Source organism: Grampus griseus (assembly GCF_964374135.1).
Source record: "Grampus griseus genome assembly, chromosome: 10".
Lineage (NCBI taxonomy): Eukaryota > Metazoa > Chordata > Mammalia > Artiodactyla > Delphinidae > Grampus > Grampus griseus.
The window spans coordinates 40,019,181-40,035,431 of record NC_139004.1 but is presented as its reverse complement, the minus strand read 5'-3'; the positions used below and the strand labels follow the sequence as shown (position 1 = coordinate 40,035,431).

The following is a 16,251-nucleotide window of genomic DNA, read 5'->3' as shown; positions in this document are numbered from 1 at the left end:
ACCGGAAGTCTTGGCTCCCAACTCAGACTCTTGCACAGTTTCCGGAAACTCATCAAGATCGCTCCGCCCCTTCCGACGGGTAGTGATATAGTGCTGGTACGTCACTTCCGCTCTCTCTTCCACTGGAGGCCTACACGCCGCCGCTGGGGCCGCCGCCATGGTAAGACTGGAATCGGTACGGGGATCTGGCGACATCGGAACCGGGGCAAGGAAGGTCTGCTGTCAGGGGGCCGAAAATGTCCTACTCTGGGGGCCTGCAACTTTCTGTGTGGAGCTTTGGATCGCACCCCTGGAAAAGGACGACTAAAGACATCCAGTTCTGGGGAGTGGGGCCGGAGGAAGTCATTCCGCGGGCGCTGGAAAGGCTTGGGCGTGAGTGGGGCCCTCCGGCCTCCGCCACTCAGAGTGTACTTTGGGAACGGGCAGGAGACGTGCTTCCTCCCGGAGGTTGCGTTTTTCCAAGCCTGAACGCTTGATGCTCCTGCTGTCTGCAGGACCGAGGAGTTTGTTGTGTCGTGAAAACCTGACGGGGGCTTCTTGCTCTCTGTGTGACAAGCTTAACGCTCGTGTTTGAGGTTACAGTTTAATAGTAGTTCACGGTGTCTAATTTCTCCCCGAATCTCTGTCAGTCTCTAGTAATCCCCGAGAAGTTCCAGCACATTTTGCGAGTACTCAACACCAACATCGATGGGCGGCGGAAAATTGCCTTTGCCATCACTGCAATTAAGGTAAAGTAGGGTAAGGACTACTTGGGTTGTAAGTGAAACTTGGGTTGTTAACAATTGAGCTTTCATTAAGGCAAGGTGGAGGAAGTCCCAACCAGATCACCACATCTGCTGGGTAAAAAAAGAATAGTTAAGAGTGCAACTAGTTCCCTTAACCCCTTAACAATATTTGCCCGAAAAGGTAAGTGATAAAAGCCAAAGAACAGTCTCAGGTCAAGCCAATGTATTTCACCTAGGGGATGGAGAATGGGTTTGGTTGTCTACCTGAATTCACTAAAAACTTCCTGGACCATCAGCCATCAATCAGCTTGTAAGGTCCGTGCTAGATTTGGTTTCTGCCGCTCTCCCCCAGTGCATCATAACAGCAACTCTTCCTGGGAAATGTGTATATCCTAGGAATTGGATTATTGTACATTTTGAAGGGTGAGTAGAAATGCTGAGAGATTCTAAGTTGGGAGATGGGAGGTGTCACTATGTCATGACAGGACACCATTATAAGTATTTTATAGATAGGTTGTTAATTTAAAACAGTACATCATAAGCTTTTCTTTATAAGATCCATCGCATTTACTTTTTCATTCTGTAATTCAAGGAGCACAGCTTTCATACTTAAATGGTACATATGAAGACTGCTTCCTTCTGTTCTGTGAAACTAGTAAGGCCGTGTGGAATACAGTACAGGCTTACCTCATTTTATCGTGCTTAGCAAGAATGTGTTTTTTGTGGCAGCCCTGTCTCAAGGAAGTCAGTTTTCAATAGCATTTGCTCACTTGGTGTCTCTGTCACATTTTGGTAATTCTTGCAAGATTTCAAACGTTTTCATTACTGTGTTTGTTAATGGTGATCTGTGATCAGCGGCCTTTGGTGTTACTATTGCAAAAATATTTAGACTTGATGAAGACTCAGGTGATGGTTACCACTTTATAGTAATAAAGTATCTTTTAATTAAGGTATGTATGGGGTTTTTTGAGACATAAAGCTATTGGCTCCCTTAATAGATTACATAACTTTTACATGTGCTGGGAAACCAAAATATATTGTGTAGCTCCCTTTATTGCAATATTCACTGTTTGGCATGGTCTGGAACTGAGCCCACTGTATCTGTGAGGTTGCCTGTTCCCTTTTTAAAGGCTGTAGGTGAGATAGTGAAAATAAAAGATGAGCATAGTTAGGATACTTTTGTTAAACCCTTCCTCTGCCTCTTTGAAATTAATTAGTTTGTTATTTGTTAGCTTAAGTATGTGTCAACCTTTGTAGTCAGCTTAAAACAGTTTAACCAAAGCAGTTTCCGATACTTAATGAGTATTTTGATAAATCTTTTTATTAACTTGATGCCCTACTTATCACTGGGAAAGATTAGATATAGACAGGTACTAGGGCCGTTGCTAATTGTGTGGAAAGTCAGCCTTTGCTGGCTCTTCCTCTGGTGAGACAACTGAAGCTTGCAGGTGGTCTTTGGGTGGGGGGGCAGTTTTTAGCTATTACATATAGTGCTATTACAAATGTTCTAGTACATGTACATATACATTCTTAAAGAACATCCATTTACATTTCTGGTAGGTATATAGGACATGTATATGTTTAGCTTTAGTAAATATTGCTAAACAGTTTTCCAAAGTGGTCGTATCAATTTACACTTTCTACCAGAAGTGTATGGGAGCCCTGTTGCTCCACCACCTTTGCAGGTGGTCTTTTGTTAATGATCTGGAATGTAGGGCAGGGTAATACTTAGAAATTGGAAGAAAGTTGCCGGGGGGAGGTTGAGTATAAGGAGGGGTTCCTCAAAAAAATGTAGTTAGAGGAGCAAGGTTAATTGGCCAGGGAAAGGTGAAGTATTGAAGTTGGCACAAGCAGAAGAGGGTATTTGCTGAGAGGTAATACACACCTGCAAGGTTATTCTGTGCCATGATCCCTTTGTTGTTTTGTTTCCATTTGTCCACTTTGGCTATGAATATTCCTTAAGGCTGGTTGTTCTGCTCTTTCTCTAAATCAGGATGATAACTGTTGTCTGCAGATTGTTTGGAAACATGGAGGGAGTTGGAATTGGTCACAATGACTGGGTTTCAGAGACTAGTATGAAGTTAGTATCAACTCTTCTGTTATATGGTCCAGGCCCTTGAGCTACAAAGATGAGAAAGTGATGATTTTCTGTAGTGTACTCTTCTGGATGGAGAGAATAAGGGTGGTCTGCTTGGGGCAGAGTAAAGGGGATCTGTGGGTCTAACTTAGGAGGTTGGCAAGCCAGTATCTAAATAGGGCTTTCAAAAATCTTAGCTTGACAGCAACTTTTTTAAAAACTTGTTAATGGAAAGTTTTAAACACTTAAAAGTAGAAGGAGGGGCTTCCCTGGTGGCGCAGTGGTTGAGAATCCGCCTGCCGATGCAGGGGACACAGGTTCGTGCCCCAGTCCGGGAAGATCCCACATGCTGCGGAGTGGCTGGGCCCGTGAGCCATGGCCGCTGAGCCTGCACGTCCGGAGCCTGTGCTCCGCAACAGGAGAGGCCACAATAGTGAGAAGCCCGCGTACCGCAAAAAAAAAAAAAATAGAAGGAAGAGAAAGTTTGAGAGAGACTTAAGATCCTAGTCTCTTCTAAATCAATCTGGTAATTTGACTTCCTGCTCACTTTCTTACAGAAAGGAAATGCCATCTATTTCAGTTTCCTGGGGCCCTTGTAACACAGACTTGTTGGCTTCAAACAACAGAAACTTAATCTCTCAGTTCTGGATGCCAAACATCCTTGGTTTCTTTGTGTTACAGCTGCATCACTGTAGTGTCTCGCCTCTTATCACATGCCTTCTTCCCTCTGTGTCTGTGTCCTCTCCTTTGATAAAAACACCAGTCATTGGATTTAATCCAGTATGACCTCATTTTAACAAACTATTTCAAAATAAAGTAACGTTTTGAGGTTCTGGATGGACATATATTTGGTGGGACACTGTTCAGCCCAGCACACAGTCCTTCACTATCCAAGTCAATTTGGCTTGTGAATTCAGGTGGCAAGGAGTACCAGTGGTGGTGGTGATATGATGCCACTGATTTAAGTGTTTGTTTATTTTGATCGTGCAGTGACCTGCCCAAAGGATCATGGCCTGTCGCCCTTAGACATCGTGAACAACTGACATTCCTACCCCTTAATCAACCCTATTAATTCAAAATACCCTAATCTTGCTGCCTTGGTGCTACATCAGCTCTGAGGGGCATCAGCTTCATTCTCCACGATGCAGAAATGAGGAGGTGCCTTTCTTGGATGCTGCTGTATTGTCTGAACAGCAGCATTTACACTATGTCCGTATGCTGGGCAAGTGGGGAAAAAAGATTCTGCTTTCAAGGGGTATATGCCCCAAGTTCTCTGGTCCAGCCCTGCCTCTGAACAAAACTTTTTCTCTTTTAATGATTAGGCTTTGTATCTGGAAAAGTATAAGGCATTAGGTTATTTTAGGACCTACCTTTCTGTGCTTTTTGAATCATGGGTCTATAAAGGAAACCCAAAAAATCAGACTCATCCGACTCTGAAACCTTTCCTCAGGGTGTGGGGCGAAGATATGCTCATGTGGTGTTGAGGAAAGCAGACATCGACCTCACCAAGAGGGCAGGAGAGCTCACTGAGGATGAGGTGAGGACAAGGAAGGGGGGCTGGGGATTGGGCCTATGGGGAGGGGGCGGGGAGACCATCTGGACCTGACCCTTGTCCTGCCTGCCAGGTGGAACGTGTGATCACCATTATGCAGAATCCACGCCAATACAAGATCCCAGACTGGTTCTTAAACAGACAGAAGGACGTGAAGGATGGAAAATACAGCCAGGTGTGTATTAAGATGGGGGAGATTAGAGAAAAGCAGGGTGTCCAGTTAGAATTGGTCATAGGCCAGGGGGTAGAACAAGCATACCTCACCATCTCCTCTGTATCCAGGTCCTGGCCAACGGTCTGGACAACAAGCTCCGTGAAGACCTGGAGCGACTGAAGAAGATTAGGGCCCACCGAGGGCTCCGCCACTTCTGGGGGTGAGTGGGGCGGGGGTTCATCTCTGCCTGTCCCTAGACTCCCAGGGAATTCTCATGCTCTTTTTCCAGACGTTTGTATGGTGTAAGACCTGTAACCCTTCTCTTTTCTCACCTGCAGACTTCGTGTACGAGGCCAGCACACCAAGACCACAGGCCGCCGTGGCCGCACCGTGGGTGTGTCCAAGAAGAAATAAATTTGTGGGCGTTGTCTGTTAATAAATAGTTTATACAGTTATGGCTTCCTTCTTTATGGTTCTTTGCATTTTTCTGGAGACACTAATAGGGAACATGTTCTCACACTGGGGCCTGTTGGTCATTTTCCCTCCTGCCTGATTTCCCCACTCAGCTGCCCAGACAGTGTCCTTGGTCTTGGTTAAAGCTATGCTGTTGCCACTCCCCACTGCGGGAAGCAACATTTTACTTAGTGGTGCCCTGCTCTCCAGGTGGGTGGGAGAAGGGGCAACCAACACGCTCATCCTCGAGGAGGAGCCCTCACGATTTTCAAGACTAGGCTCCCTGTTGTCTTGCAGGGTGTTGAGGCTTGTGTAGGTAGTTGAGCCTAGCCGGTTGCCGCTTAGGCGAGTATTTCCAGGTCTTTACCACCCTAGGTTTCTGAGAGTTGGGGGGAGATGCTGATTTTGGTGACCCGGAAGAGCTGAGCGGCAGGGGGGGTGGGGCGCATTGTTGCCAGGGAGCCGCTGCCGTTCCGGCTGCACAGCGTTCGCCCGCTGTGCCCGAGGCCCGCGGGTCCAATTCCATTCTTGCCCAGTTTCGGGGAAGACCCCACTTGTACACCACAGTCCCCTCTGCATTCTGCTTGCCGCGCGGCTGCGAAGCTTCTGACAGGGTTCCCGGGGGCGCGCACGCCACGCCCTCCCAGCGAGAGAGGCGGGGCTAGGACGCTGCCGCGGACGGAAGAGGTGACTGTTGAAGCGGAAACCCGCCGGCCATGGAGGCAGGCCTCGGCCGCCGAGCCGACAAGGTAACCTCCCTTCAGCTGCAGCCATGGGCCCCGCCGCGCCGCCTCCCGCGCCGGCACCGTAGGGCGCTGGCACAGGCCGTGCCCTCCGCCCGCCCCAGCCCTGACGTGACCGGTTAGGGACCGAAGTGTCCTAGAGCTGCACTCTCCGCCCTCTAACCGCGTTCCATCTTTCCCTCCAGGTCCCCTCTGACTGCGCCGCACCATGCGCCTCAGCCTCTTCCGGCGCCTTCTCCTGGCCGCCCTGCTGCTCGTGATTGTCTGGACGCTCTTTGGGCCCTCGGGCATCGGGGAGGAGCTGCTGAGCATCTCGCTAGCCTCCCTGCTCCCAGGCCCGGCCTCGCCCGGGCCGCCCCTGACCCTGCCCCGCCTCCTGATCCCCAACGAGGAGGCGTGCGGCGGTCCCGGCCCCCCGCCCTTCCTGCTAATCCTGGTGTGCACGGCCCCGGATAACCTGAACCAGAGAAACGCCATTCGGGCCTCGTGGGGCCGGCTGCGCGAGGCCCGAGGGCTCAGGGTGCAGACTGTCTTTCTGCTGGGAGAACCCAGCTGGGGCTCGCGCGGGAACGACCTGGCGCGGGAGTCAGCGGCCCAGGGGGACATAATGCTGGCGGCTTTCCAGGATTCCTACCGCAACCTCACTCTCAAGACCCTCAGCGGGCTGAACTGGGCCGACAAACACTGCCCCGTGGCCCGCTACATCCTCAAGACTGATGATGATGTGTTCGTCAATGTCCCCGAACTGGTATCAGAGCTGGTCCGGCGAGGAGGCCGCTGGGAGCAATGGGAAAGGGGCATGGGGCCCCCGAGAAAGGCGAAAGTTGGAGATGAAAAGTGGGAAGGAGGCCCCACCTTGGCGAGCCAGCCTGTGCCTCTCTTGTACCTGGGCCGTGTGCATTGGCGGGTGCACCCCTCTCGGACACCAGGGGGCAAGCACCAGATATCAGAGAAACAGTGGCCTCCCACCTGGGGCCCCTTTCCCCCCTATGCCTCAGGCACGGGGTATGTGCTATCGGCTTCTGCTGTGCAGCTCATACTGAAGGTAGCCAGCCGGGCACCCCTTCTGCCACTGGAGGATGTCTTTGTGGGGTTAAGTGCCCGACGAGGAGGCCTCGCCCCAACCCACTGTGTCAAGCTGGCTGGTGCCACCCACTACCCCCTGGATCGGTGCTGCTATGGGAAATTCCTGCTGACATCCCACAAGCTGGACCCCTGGGAGATGCAGGAAGCCTGGAAGCTGGTGGGTGGCTCTGACGGGGAAAGAACTGTACCCTTCTGCTCCTGGCTCCAGGGAGTCCTCGGCATCCTCCGATGCCGGGTAATAGCCTGGCTTCACAGCTGAGAGGGCGTGAGCGCCCAGGAGAGGGGTGAGGAGCTGAGAGTCCAACCAGCACCCTCACCACCTTCTCTCTCCCGGGCCCAAGGCAGGGGCTCTAGCTGGCTGCAACTGATTGGTTGCCCTACACCAGATGCGCAGTCTGTCACTGAAGACTGAGGGATACAGGACACACCTAGGGGGCTGCCTTGCCTGCCAGCCCCAAAGATGGTCATCAGGAAGAGCCGCACATGCTGGGTTGTTCTCTCCAGCCACGGCAGGGGAGGGGCACAAGCCCCTCAATAAACTTGTCTCTTTTCCTCTTCGAGTACAGTGTGGTCCTCACCAGGAGTCTCAGATCACAAACCTGGGGAACCTGAAGGCTACCAGAGCCTGCTGGATGGAAAGGACATCTCCAGGGATGTGGGAGAGGGAGGACAGCCTCTCCCTGGAGGAAGGCCCTAGAGAGCCAGACTAAAGCCACAGCGACTACAAGATAGGGGTGAGGGTAGAAGCAAGACACCACGACCTCTCGTGTCTGAGAGCAGCCCCAGGCCGGACGTGGGAAGGGAACAGGTCCACAGGATGATCCAGACATGTTATCCAAAAACCCACCTTCCTGTTTAATACCAAGCCCTCTCCCCCAACCCCCAGGAGTCAGCTTTCCACCCCCTGTGGGGGAGGGGGCTCACTGCTCCCTCCTCATTCCAGGGAACAGGTCATTCCCCACAGGTGCTCTTGGGGAGAGAATGTCGTTCCCAGGAACCCCTGGAGCCTGGCTCAGCGCACAAATCTGTCCAGGGCAGATGGCCGGGCCCCCATGGGCTTGGCCTTCTCTTGCTTCTGCGGCTGCTGCTCCAAGCTCTGCCGGACTTTGTCCTGGGGTGGGGAGAAAAGGCGAGGTGAGAAGTGGCAGGAGGGCATAGCCCACAGGCCACCCGGCCCATCCCCCAGTGCTCACTTACCCTGTGTTCCTCATCCATGACCTTCCTCTTCCTCTTCACCAGACTTGCTGTGGAGCTGCGGCCCTTCTGCTTTGGCTTTGGCTGGAAGGGAGGCTTGGTGTCGGGATCGTAGCCCTGAGGGAGGGGACAGGAGTGAAACCTGAAACAGACTTCCAAGGCAGGGAACTGCACTTATGAGGACATGGTGGGGACAGGATGTGGGGGTGAGGAAGGCCCGGGCCCTCGGGGGCCTGCTCCGTACCAGCCTCTCAAGCCGTTCCTTCTTTTCCTGCTCCAGAGAGATGACATCAACCTCTGCCAGGGCTCGTGGGTCCAGACAGATGAGCTCTGCAGGTACCTGGGTGTGTCACAGAGGGACAGGAATGCGTAAGGAGCCACAGGAGGGTGACACCCAAGAGATGCCGCTGAAGCCCACTCTTCCCAAGACCCCCGGCCCCACACCACATGCAGACACTTCCTCACCTTCTCCAGTAGGGCCTTCACCTCCCACTCCTGGCGCTGCTTCCGGCTCCTGTATGGGTTACTCTCCAGGCCGTCGAAGTTGGGCTCAGCAGCCCCTGGAGGGAGGAGGGAACACAGAACTGTAAACAGGAACCTACTCCAGCCTGAGCAAGCCCCTGGCCCCCAGCTGTCTCAGGGTCAGGCCCACTCCAGCTTCCATCCCAAGGTCATCCACTTAAGAGCCCCAGCCCTGCCCACTCACCAGGGACCAGCATGCTGGTGATGCCCCCGCTGTGCCCCACTCCCAGCACATCTTCAAAGGGGCAGAACTGAAGGCCATGCACGTGGCCTGAGAGCCGGTGGGTGAGGTAGGGCTGCTCCAGGGACGGGGGGCTGGACTTGCCCTGTCCTGCCCATATGTTGACCACATCGCCCGTTCCTGCAGCCAGCAGTCCCCGCTGGGAGAAGGCCAGGTGCCCCGCTCCCTGGGGCAGGGTCCGAGCGCTCAGAGGCTGGAACGTCCCTCGCAAGTCAAAGATCTTCAGCTGGTGGTCCAGGCCAGAGGTGGCCATGTGCCTGGGGGCAAGGGGGGCTGGTTAATCCATAGTATGAGCTTACTGGGCAGGCCCGTGGCCAAGTCCAGGCATCAGGTCTGGTTGAAGAGAAGAAGACCAATAATGACAGTAATCACTACCATCACACCACACACTCCACGCACCTCTTCTCAGTGAGGCGGCTGTACTATTTTCATTTCCCTTTTACAGAGAAGAAACTGAAACTAGCTCAGAGAAAGGAAATCAGGGTGAGTGGTAGAGCTAGAATTCAAGTCAGACCTGTGTCTTTAGTGTCTGTGCTCTTACCCACTCACGACATGTGAATGAAAGGGAGGACACACACGACAATCTACACCCAGGTGTGAGGTCCCACCACATAGACAGGCAGCCCATCGGTAAGCAGCGGGAAGGGCTCACAGCAGTGGTCAGGGAGGGCTTCGTGGGATTTGAGCCATTCTAGGTAATTCTCAAGAAAGCACAAAAAACAGAGATGCATGTATAAGCAGGTACAAATGAATTAACATCAGAGCATGGAGACAGGGAGATGGAAGCAGGGGTTTGTTTTCCAGGCTGGTGGGAAATATGGCCAGGAAGGCCAGGAGGGGACAAATTGCAGGGGCTCCTGAAGGTCGGACGGGAGATAGTTCCCAAAGCTGCTCTCCGGCAATGACAGGCCACAAGATGGAGGCTGCATGGACCTGAAAAAACCTCCTTAGGAAGCAAGGAAGTGATGCACTAGAGGGCCCTGCCCCGCCCCCTTCCCTGGAAGGAGGGTGGGCAAGGTTGGTGACCAAATCCCCTCAAGGAAGCATGTACCATGCAAGTCATTTACTTGCAGAGGTTGGAGTTTCTATTGATGTTCAAGTTGCTCCTCAGGGAGGCTGAAGGGGGACCAGCCAGGCCAGGGGATGTATGTTTGCCAGAAGCCAAAGACCCTCCTCTTAGCCTTGGCTGTGAACCCAGGAGGAAGACACTAAGGAGTTCCTACTTGAGCAGAGACTTGGCCTGTGATGGGGCCGAAGAGAGGCCCAGCTGGATACTTGTCCTGACAAGACAATCAGGGCCCAGCTCCACCCGAGGGAGAGGCCATCAGCACAAACCAGGACTTATGGAGGGCTCCTGGGACACAGGGTCACACCCTTCACTGAGCCAACAACTGAGGAGCACACGCTGGCTCCTGCCCCAAACACACCCAGCTCTGGGATCCCCTGTGCAAATGCCCACCCAGTGGCCAGATGGGTCTCCAAGGCCACACTACCACGCTACTGAACTTGCAAGAAACACTTCAGCTTTGCGAGTCCAATCCAATCCTAATGCAAGCTTCCAGAAAGCCAGCTGAGGACGACAGTCAGCCTCATCTCTGGAGCCCCTGTGGCTGGTCTGAGGCACCCCTGAGGAGGACCAGAGCTAAGCCGGGGTGGGCCTAAGACCAAGGACCAGAGCCGTCTGGTGTCAGGCTGTTGACCAAACCTCTGTGAAGGAACTGATGGAGCCCTGAGCACAGGAGTAGCTGACCCAGGCAGCCTGGGGAAGGCCAAGTCCAGCTCAGGTCCAATGGCCCATAGAAGGCAGAAAACCTCAGGACAGGCCCCCTGACAGTCCTAGCACCAGACTGGCACAGACATGGAGTAAACAGGGCAGAAGCAAACCACCTGTCCACAGAGACACAACTATGGGGGGCCCAGGAGGCGTGAGCATCTGGCAGGCTTTCATAAGTTGGTAGCCACTGGGCTTTTCTTCTTCCTGATTTTCTATCAAACAACTTAAAAGTAAGGTTATGGAGTTAATACTTAATGTAGAAGATTCCTGAACAATGGTGTAAAAGGAGGAAAGCCATGTGGGAAAGAGTATTCTGACATCAACACCCAGGACACACAAGAAGGAGGAAGAACTGGAGGCTAGAAACTGTGAGACACTGAGAATGGCGAGAAACAGACCTTGGAGGGACCCTGGAGGGGAAAAGCAGTCAGGACTTCACAGCGTTCGTGAGGCGGAAATTCAAAGCAGACCTGCCACCCCCAACCCTTCACATCACCAGCCAGACCTAAAGAGGACAATCGTCTTTGACAAAGATGACGAAATACAGCGCTCCCTACCCACCAGGCACCATGATCAACTCTATAGGCCTTAACTCGCGTTCACGCCTACAACAGTTTTCTAAGCTAAGCCCCAGGCTTGGCAAACTATGGCCCATGAGCCAACAAAGCCAGCGCACCACCTATTTCTGTATAGCCCACAAACTGTAAAGAATGGTTTTTACATTTTTAAGTGGTTGGGAAAAAAAATCAAAAGAAATATATTTTGAAACATGAAAATTATTTGAAAACTCCAATGTCAGCATCTACAAATAAAGATTTATTGGGACACAGTCACACTCATTCAGTTACTTGTTCTGTGGCTGCTTTTTGTGCTAAGACAGCACGGTATTGTGGTCAAGACTGACACCACGTAAAGCATCTCACTTGAGAGTACCAAATTTCAAGTACCAAAATCTCTCCACAGATCGGCATCTGTAGATAAACATTTGCAATTGGGTTGGATGATTTGGGACACTAACTTTCAACCTCAATTAAACCAAATGTTATTCTCAAAAACAGGAATCCAACTCTTCCCATGAGTAGACCTGTATTACAAAAATATTGTGCTCAATTATTTTTCTAAGTTCATTGCTTAAAAATTTGCAATCCTGTGTTTCCTCTTGTTATTTAAGGACCTACATAAATCACTCAGATATGCCCCATTGCCAACAAGCCTAAAATACTTACTATCAGGCTCTTTACAGAAAAAGTCTTCTGGCCCTTGAGCGAGACACTCATATCCCCAGTCTCAGGGTGAGGACAATGTGTGGTACACCGAGGTCACCTAACATGCTCGCTGACATGGCTGGTCAGGAATAACACCAGGATTTAAACCCAAGCAGCTTGGCTGCAGCGTCTGTGCCCCTCCTCTCCTTTCTGCTGAGCTGTGACACACACACCGCCCCTCACCCCCCAGCACCTCAGGCCCAAACAAGTGACTTACGTGCCTGTAGAATCTACTGCCACAGCCCGGACCCCACCACGGTGACAGAGAATCTTTGCCAGTGGCTCCTTCATGGCTGGGCTCCATAAAGACACAGTCCCTAGGCATCAGAGGAGAACTTTAGTTACTAAAAGGGCGCTGAGGTGATTAACCCTGGGAAAGATGGGGACTCAAGGCCAAGAAGTAACAAGAGAGGGAAGCAGAGGAGCAACCTGAAGGGACCCGTTAAAAGCAAATATAGAAGAAAAGCAGGGGCATTCCCTGGCGGTCCAGTGGTTAATACTCAGAGTTTTCAATGCCAAGGGCCCAGGTTCGATCCCTGGTCGGAGAACTAAGATCCCTCAAGCTGAAAAAAAAAAAAGAAACGAAACGAAAAGTAGGACAGGATGGTCAGGCTCAAAGTTCACCCAGGAACCGACCATTGCTGTGTCCCAGATGGATGACGGCGTTGTAAGGGTTCTGAGTCATGACGTTGAGCCGTCCAGCCCGAGCATTCAGAGCTGCCACAATCTTTCCCACTGACACGTCCAGGTAGGTCAGAAACCCTGTCTCTGACTAAGAGAGAGAGAGAGAAAATGAGTCCTGATTGCCCTCTGTCCTTCCTCTACTGGGGCCCCAGGGGAGGATGGTCAGTCTTCTCAGGGCCTGCCACCCGGTCCCTCTGCTCCGCAGCCACTCACAGCTGTGGCCAGGAGAAAGTGGAAAGGCAGGAACTCAAGCTGCGTGATGCGGTCACAGCGGCGGATGCAATGGAGCTCGATGCCCTGGTTGTCGTAAATGTGAAGCCAGCGGTTCTGGGCGACAGCAAGCAGTGCCTCCGAATGCAGAAACCTGGGAGGAGCGGAGTAACAGTACAACGTGAAAGGGAGGCACTGGCTGTCATTCGATCAGGGATGGGCTGTCTCAGCCCCACCGCTGCTAACCGAGGCCACTGACCGGATGTCCCGCACTGCCTCCATGACGTTGATCTCGCACATGAGCTTCTTTGTCACCCAATCAAGGGCAGCCACATGACCCCGGCGCCCTCCAAAAGCCAAGTGTCTGTTGGAGTTGGAGGACAGGCAGGGTGTCAGTTCAGGGGGGCACCTGGGCTCAGACGTCTGCCCCACACCAGCTCCTTCTCTCCAGGTGAGAGCAGAGATGCTGCCATACACGCGCACCCTCACATGCAAGCAAATCACAAGACCCTCCCCACATCGACAACCCAGACACACACTGGTATGGCTGAGATGAGCAAGACTGAAGTAACTGGAATTCCTTACCTCCCAGTTCGAGAGTAATTAAGCCTGTAGGGTCCAAACTGCCTCAAGTTCAAGTCAAAATGCTAGAAAAAAAAAGAAAAGAAAAAAAAGAAATAATTGGCTCCCTTTGGTAATTTTCTCTTCTAGTCCCCACTCCCATCTTACTCTGCATCCATCAACCCATTGGCCCTTTTTCCATCCTCAGGCTCACTTTGGCTGCACTTGCAATGTCCACAGCCTCCACAATGTCAGCCTGGCATATTTTTGCCGTGTCCTCCCCATCCTCTCCTTCCAGAAATCTGCAAGTGAGCATCAGGGATGAATTAAGGCTTCCTAATATGTAGTGGGTGTACCAACATAAAAATGAGAAATGAGAGCCCCATAAAGCAGGGGCTGGGAGGCCCACATTAGGGTCCACTCACCCAGGTTCCTCAGCAAGCAGCAGCTCAGAACGAGCAGCTTTGACACTTATTTCCTCTTCTTGAGCTTCAGCCGCCTCAAGTCGGCTCCGGATTTTGGTCTCAGAACGTGGCAGCTACAACATCGTTGGTGGAGAAGGAGTGGGAGAAGAACCAAGGGATATGGGGGTCACAGGAGAGCCACCTGGCCCCGCCTCCATCCAACTCACCCAGACACTCCCTGCCTGCAACCCCTCCCCACTCTCCGACTGGTCCTCACCTTTTTGGATTTGTCAATGCGACAGAACTTCTGAACCACCTCCACAGGGACGGGGGCGGGGCCTGTAAATGGGTCCTGGGCCTGGGGCAAGGAGGAGGCAATTAGGAAACAGGCTCAGGTTGACCCCAACCCTCGTACCCTCAAGCACAAGGCGACTTGCCTTGCCACCCTATCAGGTCCCAGGCTCACCCCAGACAAGCTCCGCTGAAGCCCTGGACTCCTCCGTTCCCGGGGTTTCTTCGGGACCTGGGGCTTCTTGGAGATCCGAGACTTCCTTGTGCTGTGAGTGTTCTTTGGCTTCTGGGGGCGGAACTCTCGATTCCTCTTCCGTTTACGAGGTGGACCTGGAGAGGCTCCGGCAGCAGTCTGAGTGGTCTCTTCCTCCCAGTATCGCCGCGGTTTCTGCCGACAGATCAGGATACCCGATAGTGCGCTGCCCCTCGCCCCGCCCCTCCAACCCCGCAGCTAAAAACTTCCCTTCCACTCCAAGGAGGTCTCTACCTTCTTCTTGCCCTGAAGTTTGTCTTTCTTGGGCGTGACATTATTGCCCAGCTTGGGGACCGTCTCCATCTAGTCCACTCGAACCACGATACACGTGCAAACTCTTTTCAGCTGTCCCACAATCGGATGGAGAACTCCCGGAAGTTCTCCGACCCTCATCCAATCAGCGCCGCCCCAGGTCTGAAGTCTTCTAGGCGCCATCTTGACTGAGGGCGCGCTCGCCACTGAGGGCCTCCGCGGGCCTTGGCCCCGCCCTCCCGTGCAGCAGCTTATGCCCGAGTAATGAAAGAGAGGCTGTCCGGGGCCAGGACCCAAGCAACCGTGCAGTTTCTTTTACCAGCTTGGTTTCCCCATCTTGCCTAAAACCTTCCAAATCCAGTCTTTTCAGCGGAAAGCCGCTCATTAAACATGTTAGAACTACATTTCCCGGCATGCACCAGACGAAAGCTTCCGGCGCCGTCTTTTCCCGGCATTCGTTGTTTACTTCCGGGTTTACCAATACTGACGGGAGAACGTGAGTGGGTCAGGGATTCGGTTGAGGGGTTTGGGGTCCTGTTTCGCCCGCCACCCCCTGGGGCAGGGGTGAAGCAGATATTCCGGATCCGGAGAGACTGCAGTGTTCCGAGAGGCTGCCTGTCAGGAGAGCTGTCATTTCCGCAGGCCAGAAAAGGGAGCTCGGGTACCTTCCAGAGTGTGAGACCCAGCGCCGCCCTCCCGCTCCCCGCAGGCTTTCGTCCCCGCCATGGCTGAGCTAATCCAGAAGAAGCTACAGGGAGAAGTGGAGAAATATCAACAGCTACAGAAGGGTAAGGGAGAAGGGTCGGTGTGGCCTCGCCCCAATTCCCTCAAAACCCAAAGCCATACCCAGACCATGTGTTCTGCACTGCCCCCACCCCACCCCCCTACTCCCGGCCCCAGCGTGCAGGTCCATCCCCACCTCTATACTCTTCCCATCCACTGACTCGCCGCCCCGTCCTTGGCCTACTTCCTCAATTGCATCTTTTTCTCATCAGGATTTTGGGGGTCGGGTGGCGCATGTGATGTCTCTAATAAAGTCTTTCCTCCCACCCACCAGACTTGAGTAAATCCATGTCAGGGAGGCAGAAACTAGAGGCACAACTAACAGAAAATAATATCGTGAAGGAGGTGAGAGACTGGGATTTGTGGGGTGAGGAGGGATCTGTCCTGGCAGTAATTCTGATCATGTATGTCCCACCCCTCCATCAGGAACTGGCCCTGCTGGATGGATCCAATGTGGTCTTTAAACTTCTGGGTCCCGTGCTGGTCAAACAGGAGCTGGGGGAAGCTCGGGCCACAGTGGGGAAAAGGCTGGACTACATCACGGCTGAGATGTGAGTCTTTATTCCACCCCCCTGTGATGTACCTGACGCGTTGGGAAAAAGGTGTTGAGGAACCATCGTAGAGTCGCTCTCCAGAGTATCCCCCAATTGTCCAGTTCCTCCAACCCTTCCCTTGTAACTCCTCTCCTCCATCCTCCCCTTAGATCTCAAGTTTTCCACCAATCTTCTTCTTGCCTTCAGCACCCTCAACAGTAAGTCTCAGTAACTTCTCCTTACTTGCTTTTTTGCCTTTCCTCAGTAAGCGATACGAATCCCAGCTCCGGGACCTAGAGCGGCAGTCAGAGCAACAGAGAGAGACCCTTGCTCAGCTGCAGCAGGAGTTCCAGCGGGCCCAGGCAGCAAAAGCAGGGGCTCCTGGGAAGGTCTGACCCTGTCCTGGGGGGGGGGAGAGGGGAGGAAATGAGGCAGCTCTAGGGTCTATACTGTAGCTAATAAAATGTGAAAATACCTGGCCGTTTTCTGACCAG

General features: G+C 52.8%; 4 protein-coding genes across 5 annotated transcripts; 3 read left to right on the top strand and 1 right to left on the bottom strand.

Annotated features, from left to right (window-relative positions):
- The first annotated feature begins 83 nt into the window (after nt 1–83).
- On the top strand, nt 84–4,963 carry RPS18 (ribosomal protein S18). Its single transcript, XM_082662750.1, has 6 exons — nt 84–160; nt 630–728; nt 4,253–4,339; nt 4,428–4,529; nt 4,637–4,728; nt 4,847–4,963. The coding sequence occupies exons 1-6, from the start codon at nt 158–160 to the stop codon at nt 4,920–4,922; spliced, it is 459 nt and encodes a 152-aa protein (XP_082518876.1). The 5' UTR covers nt 84–157; the 3' UTR covers nt 4,923–4,963.
- Nucleotides 4,964–5,662: 699 nt separating this feature from the next.
- Nucleotides 5,663–7,295, top strand: B3GALT4 (beta-1,3-galactosyltransferase 4). Its single transcript, XM_082664249.1, has 2 exons — nt 5,663–5,710; nt 5,890–7,295. Exon 2 carries the CDS (start codon nt 5,913–5,915, stop codon nt 7,047–7,049), a length of 1,137 nt encoding a protein of 378 aa, XP_082520375.1. The 5' UTR covers nt 5,663–5,710; nt 5,890–5,912; the 3' UTR covers nt 7,050–7,295.
- A 343-nt stretch (nt 7,296–7,638) lies between these two features.
- Nucleotides 7,639–14,541, bottom strand: WDR46 (WD repeat domain 46). Its single transcript, XM_082664676.1, has 15 exons — nt 14,424–14,541; nt 14,112–14,324; nt 13,923–14,003; nt 13,667–13,779; nt 13,456–13,543; nt 13,266–13,327; nt 12,940–13,044; nt 12,684–12,834; nt 12,423–12,558; nt 12,004–12,103; nt 8,691–9,004; nt 8,450–8,544; nt 8,229–8,324; nt 7,988–8,101; nt 7,639–7,901 (listed from the first exon to the last, which is right to left on the bottom strand). Exons 1-15 carry the CDS (start codon nt 14,490–14,492, stop codon nt 7,803–7,805), a joined length of 1,836 nt encoding a protein of 611 aa, XP_082520802.1. The 5' UTR covers nt 14,493–14,541; the 3' UTR covers nt 7,639–7,802.
- A 377-nt stretch (nt 14,542–14,918) lies between these two features.
- PFDN6 (prefoldin subunit 6) lies at nt 14,919–16,231 on the top strand. Of its 2 annotated transcripts, XM_082664632.1 has the most exons (5): nt 14,919–14,937; nt 15,084–15,229; nt 15,499–15,569; nt 15,651–15,775; nt 16,023–16,231. In XM_082664632.1, exons 2-5 carry the CDS (start codon nt 15,166–15,168, stop codon nt 16,150–16,152), a joined length of 390 nt encoding a protein of 129 aa, XP_082520758.1. In that variant the 5' UTR covers nt 14,919–14,937; nt 15,084–15,165; the 3' UTR covers nt 16,153–16,231. The 2 variants fall into 2 exon arrangements, with proteins under 2 accessions (XP_082520758.1, XP_082520757.1); XM_082664631.1 differs by having other exon boundaries at nt 14,925–15,229.
- Nucleotides 16,232–16,251: the final 20 nt, after the last annotated feature.

What these genes read in the sequence shown, in the direction of transcription:
- RPS18 (XM_082662750.1), top strand. An exon ending in TTGCCATCACTGCAATTAAG is followed by an intron (nt 729 to 4,252) that starts GTAAAGTAGGGT and finishes ACCTTTCCTCAG; the next exon opens with GGTGTGGGGCGAAGATATGC. An exon ending in AGGATGGAAAATACAGCCAG is followed by an intron (nt 4,530 to 4,636) that starts GTGTGTATTAAG and finishes CTCTGTATCCAG; the next exon opens with GTCCTGGCCAACGGTCTGGA.
- B3GALT4 (XM_082664249.1), top strand. Translation starts at nt 5,913, where the DNA reads ATGCGCCTCAGCCTCTTCCGGCGCCTTCTCCTGGCCGCCCTGCTGCTC.
- WDR46 (XM_082664676.1), bottom strand. Translation starts at nt 14,492, where the DNA reads ATGGAGACGGTCCCCAAGCTGGGCAATAATGTCACGCCCAAGAAAGAC. An exon ending in ACATTGCAAGTGCAGCCAAA is followed by an intron (nt 13,328 to 13,455) that starts GTGAGCCTGAGG and finishes TTTTTTTTCTAG; the next exon opens with CATTTTGACTTGAACTTGAG. An exon ending in CACCAGCATGCTGGTCCCTG is followed by an intron (nt 8,545 to 8,690) that starts GTGAGTGGGCAG and finishes TCCTCCCTCCAG; the next exon opens with GGGCTGCTGAGCCCAACTTC.
- PFDN6 (XM_082664632.1), top strand. Translation starts at nt 15,166, where the DNA reads ATGGCTGAGCTAATCCAGAAGAAGCTACAGGGAGAAGTGGAGAAATAT. An exon ending in ATATCAACAGCTACAGAAGG is followed by an intron (nt 15,230 to 15,498) that starts GTAAGGGAGAAG and finishes CCCACCCACCAG; the next exon opens with ACTTGAGTAAATCCATGTCA. An exon ending in AAAATAATATCGTGAAGGAG is followed by an intron (nt 15,570 to 15,650) that starts GTGAGAGACTGG and finishes CCCCTCCATCAG; the next exon opens with GAACTGGCCCTGCTGGATGG.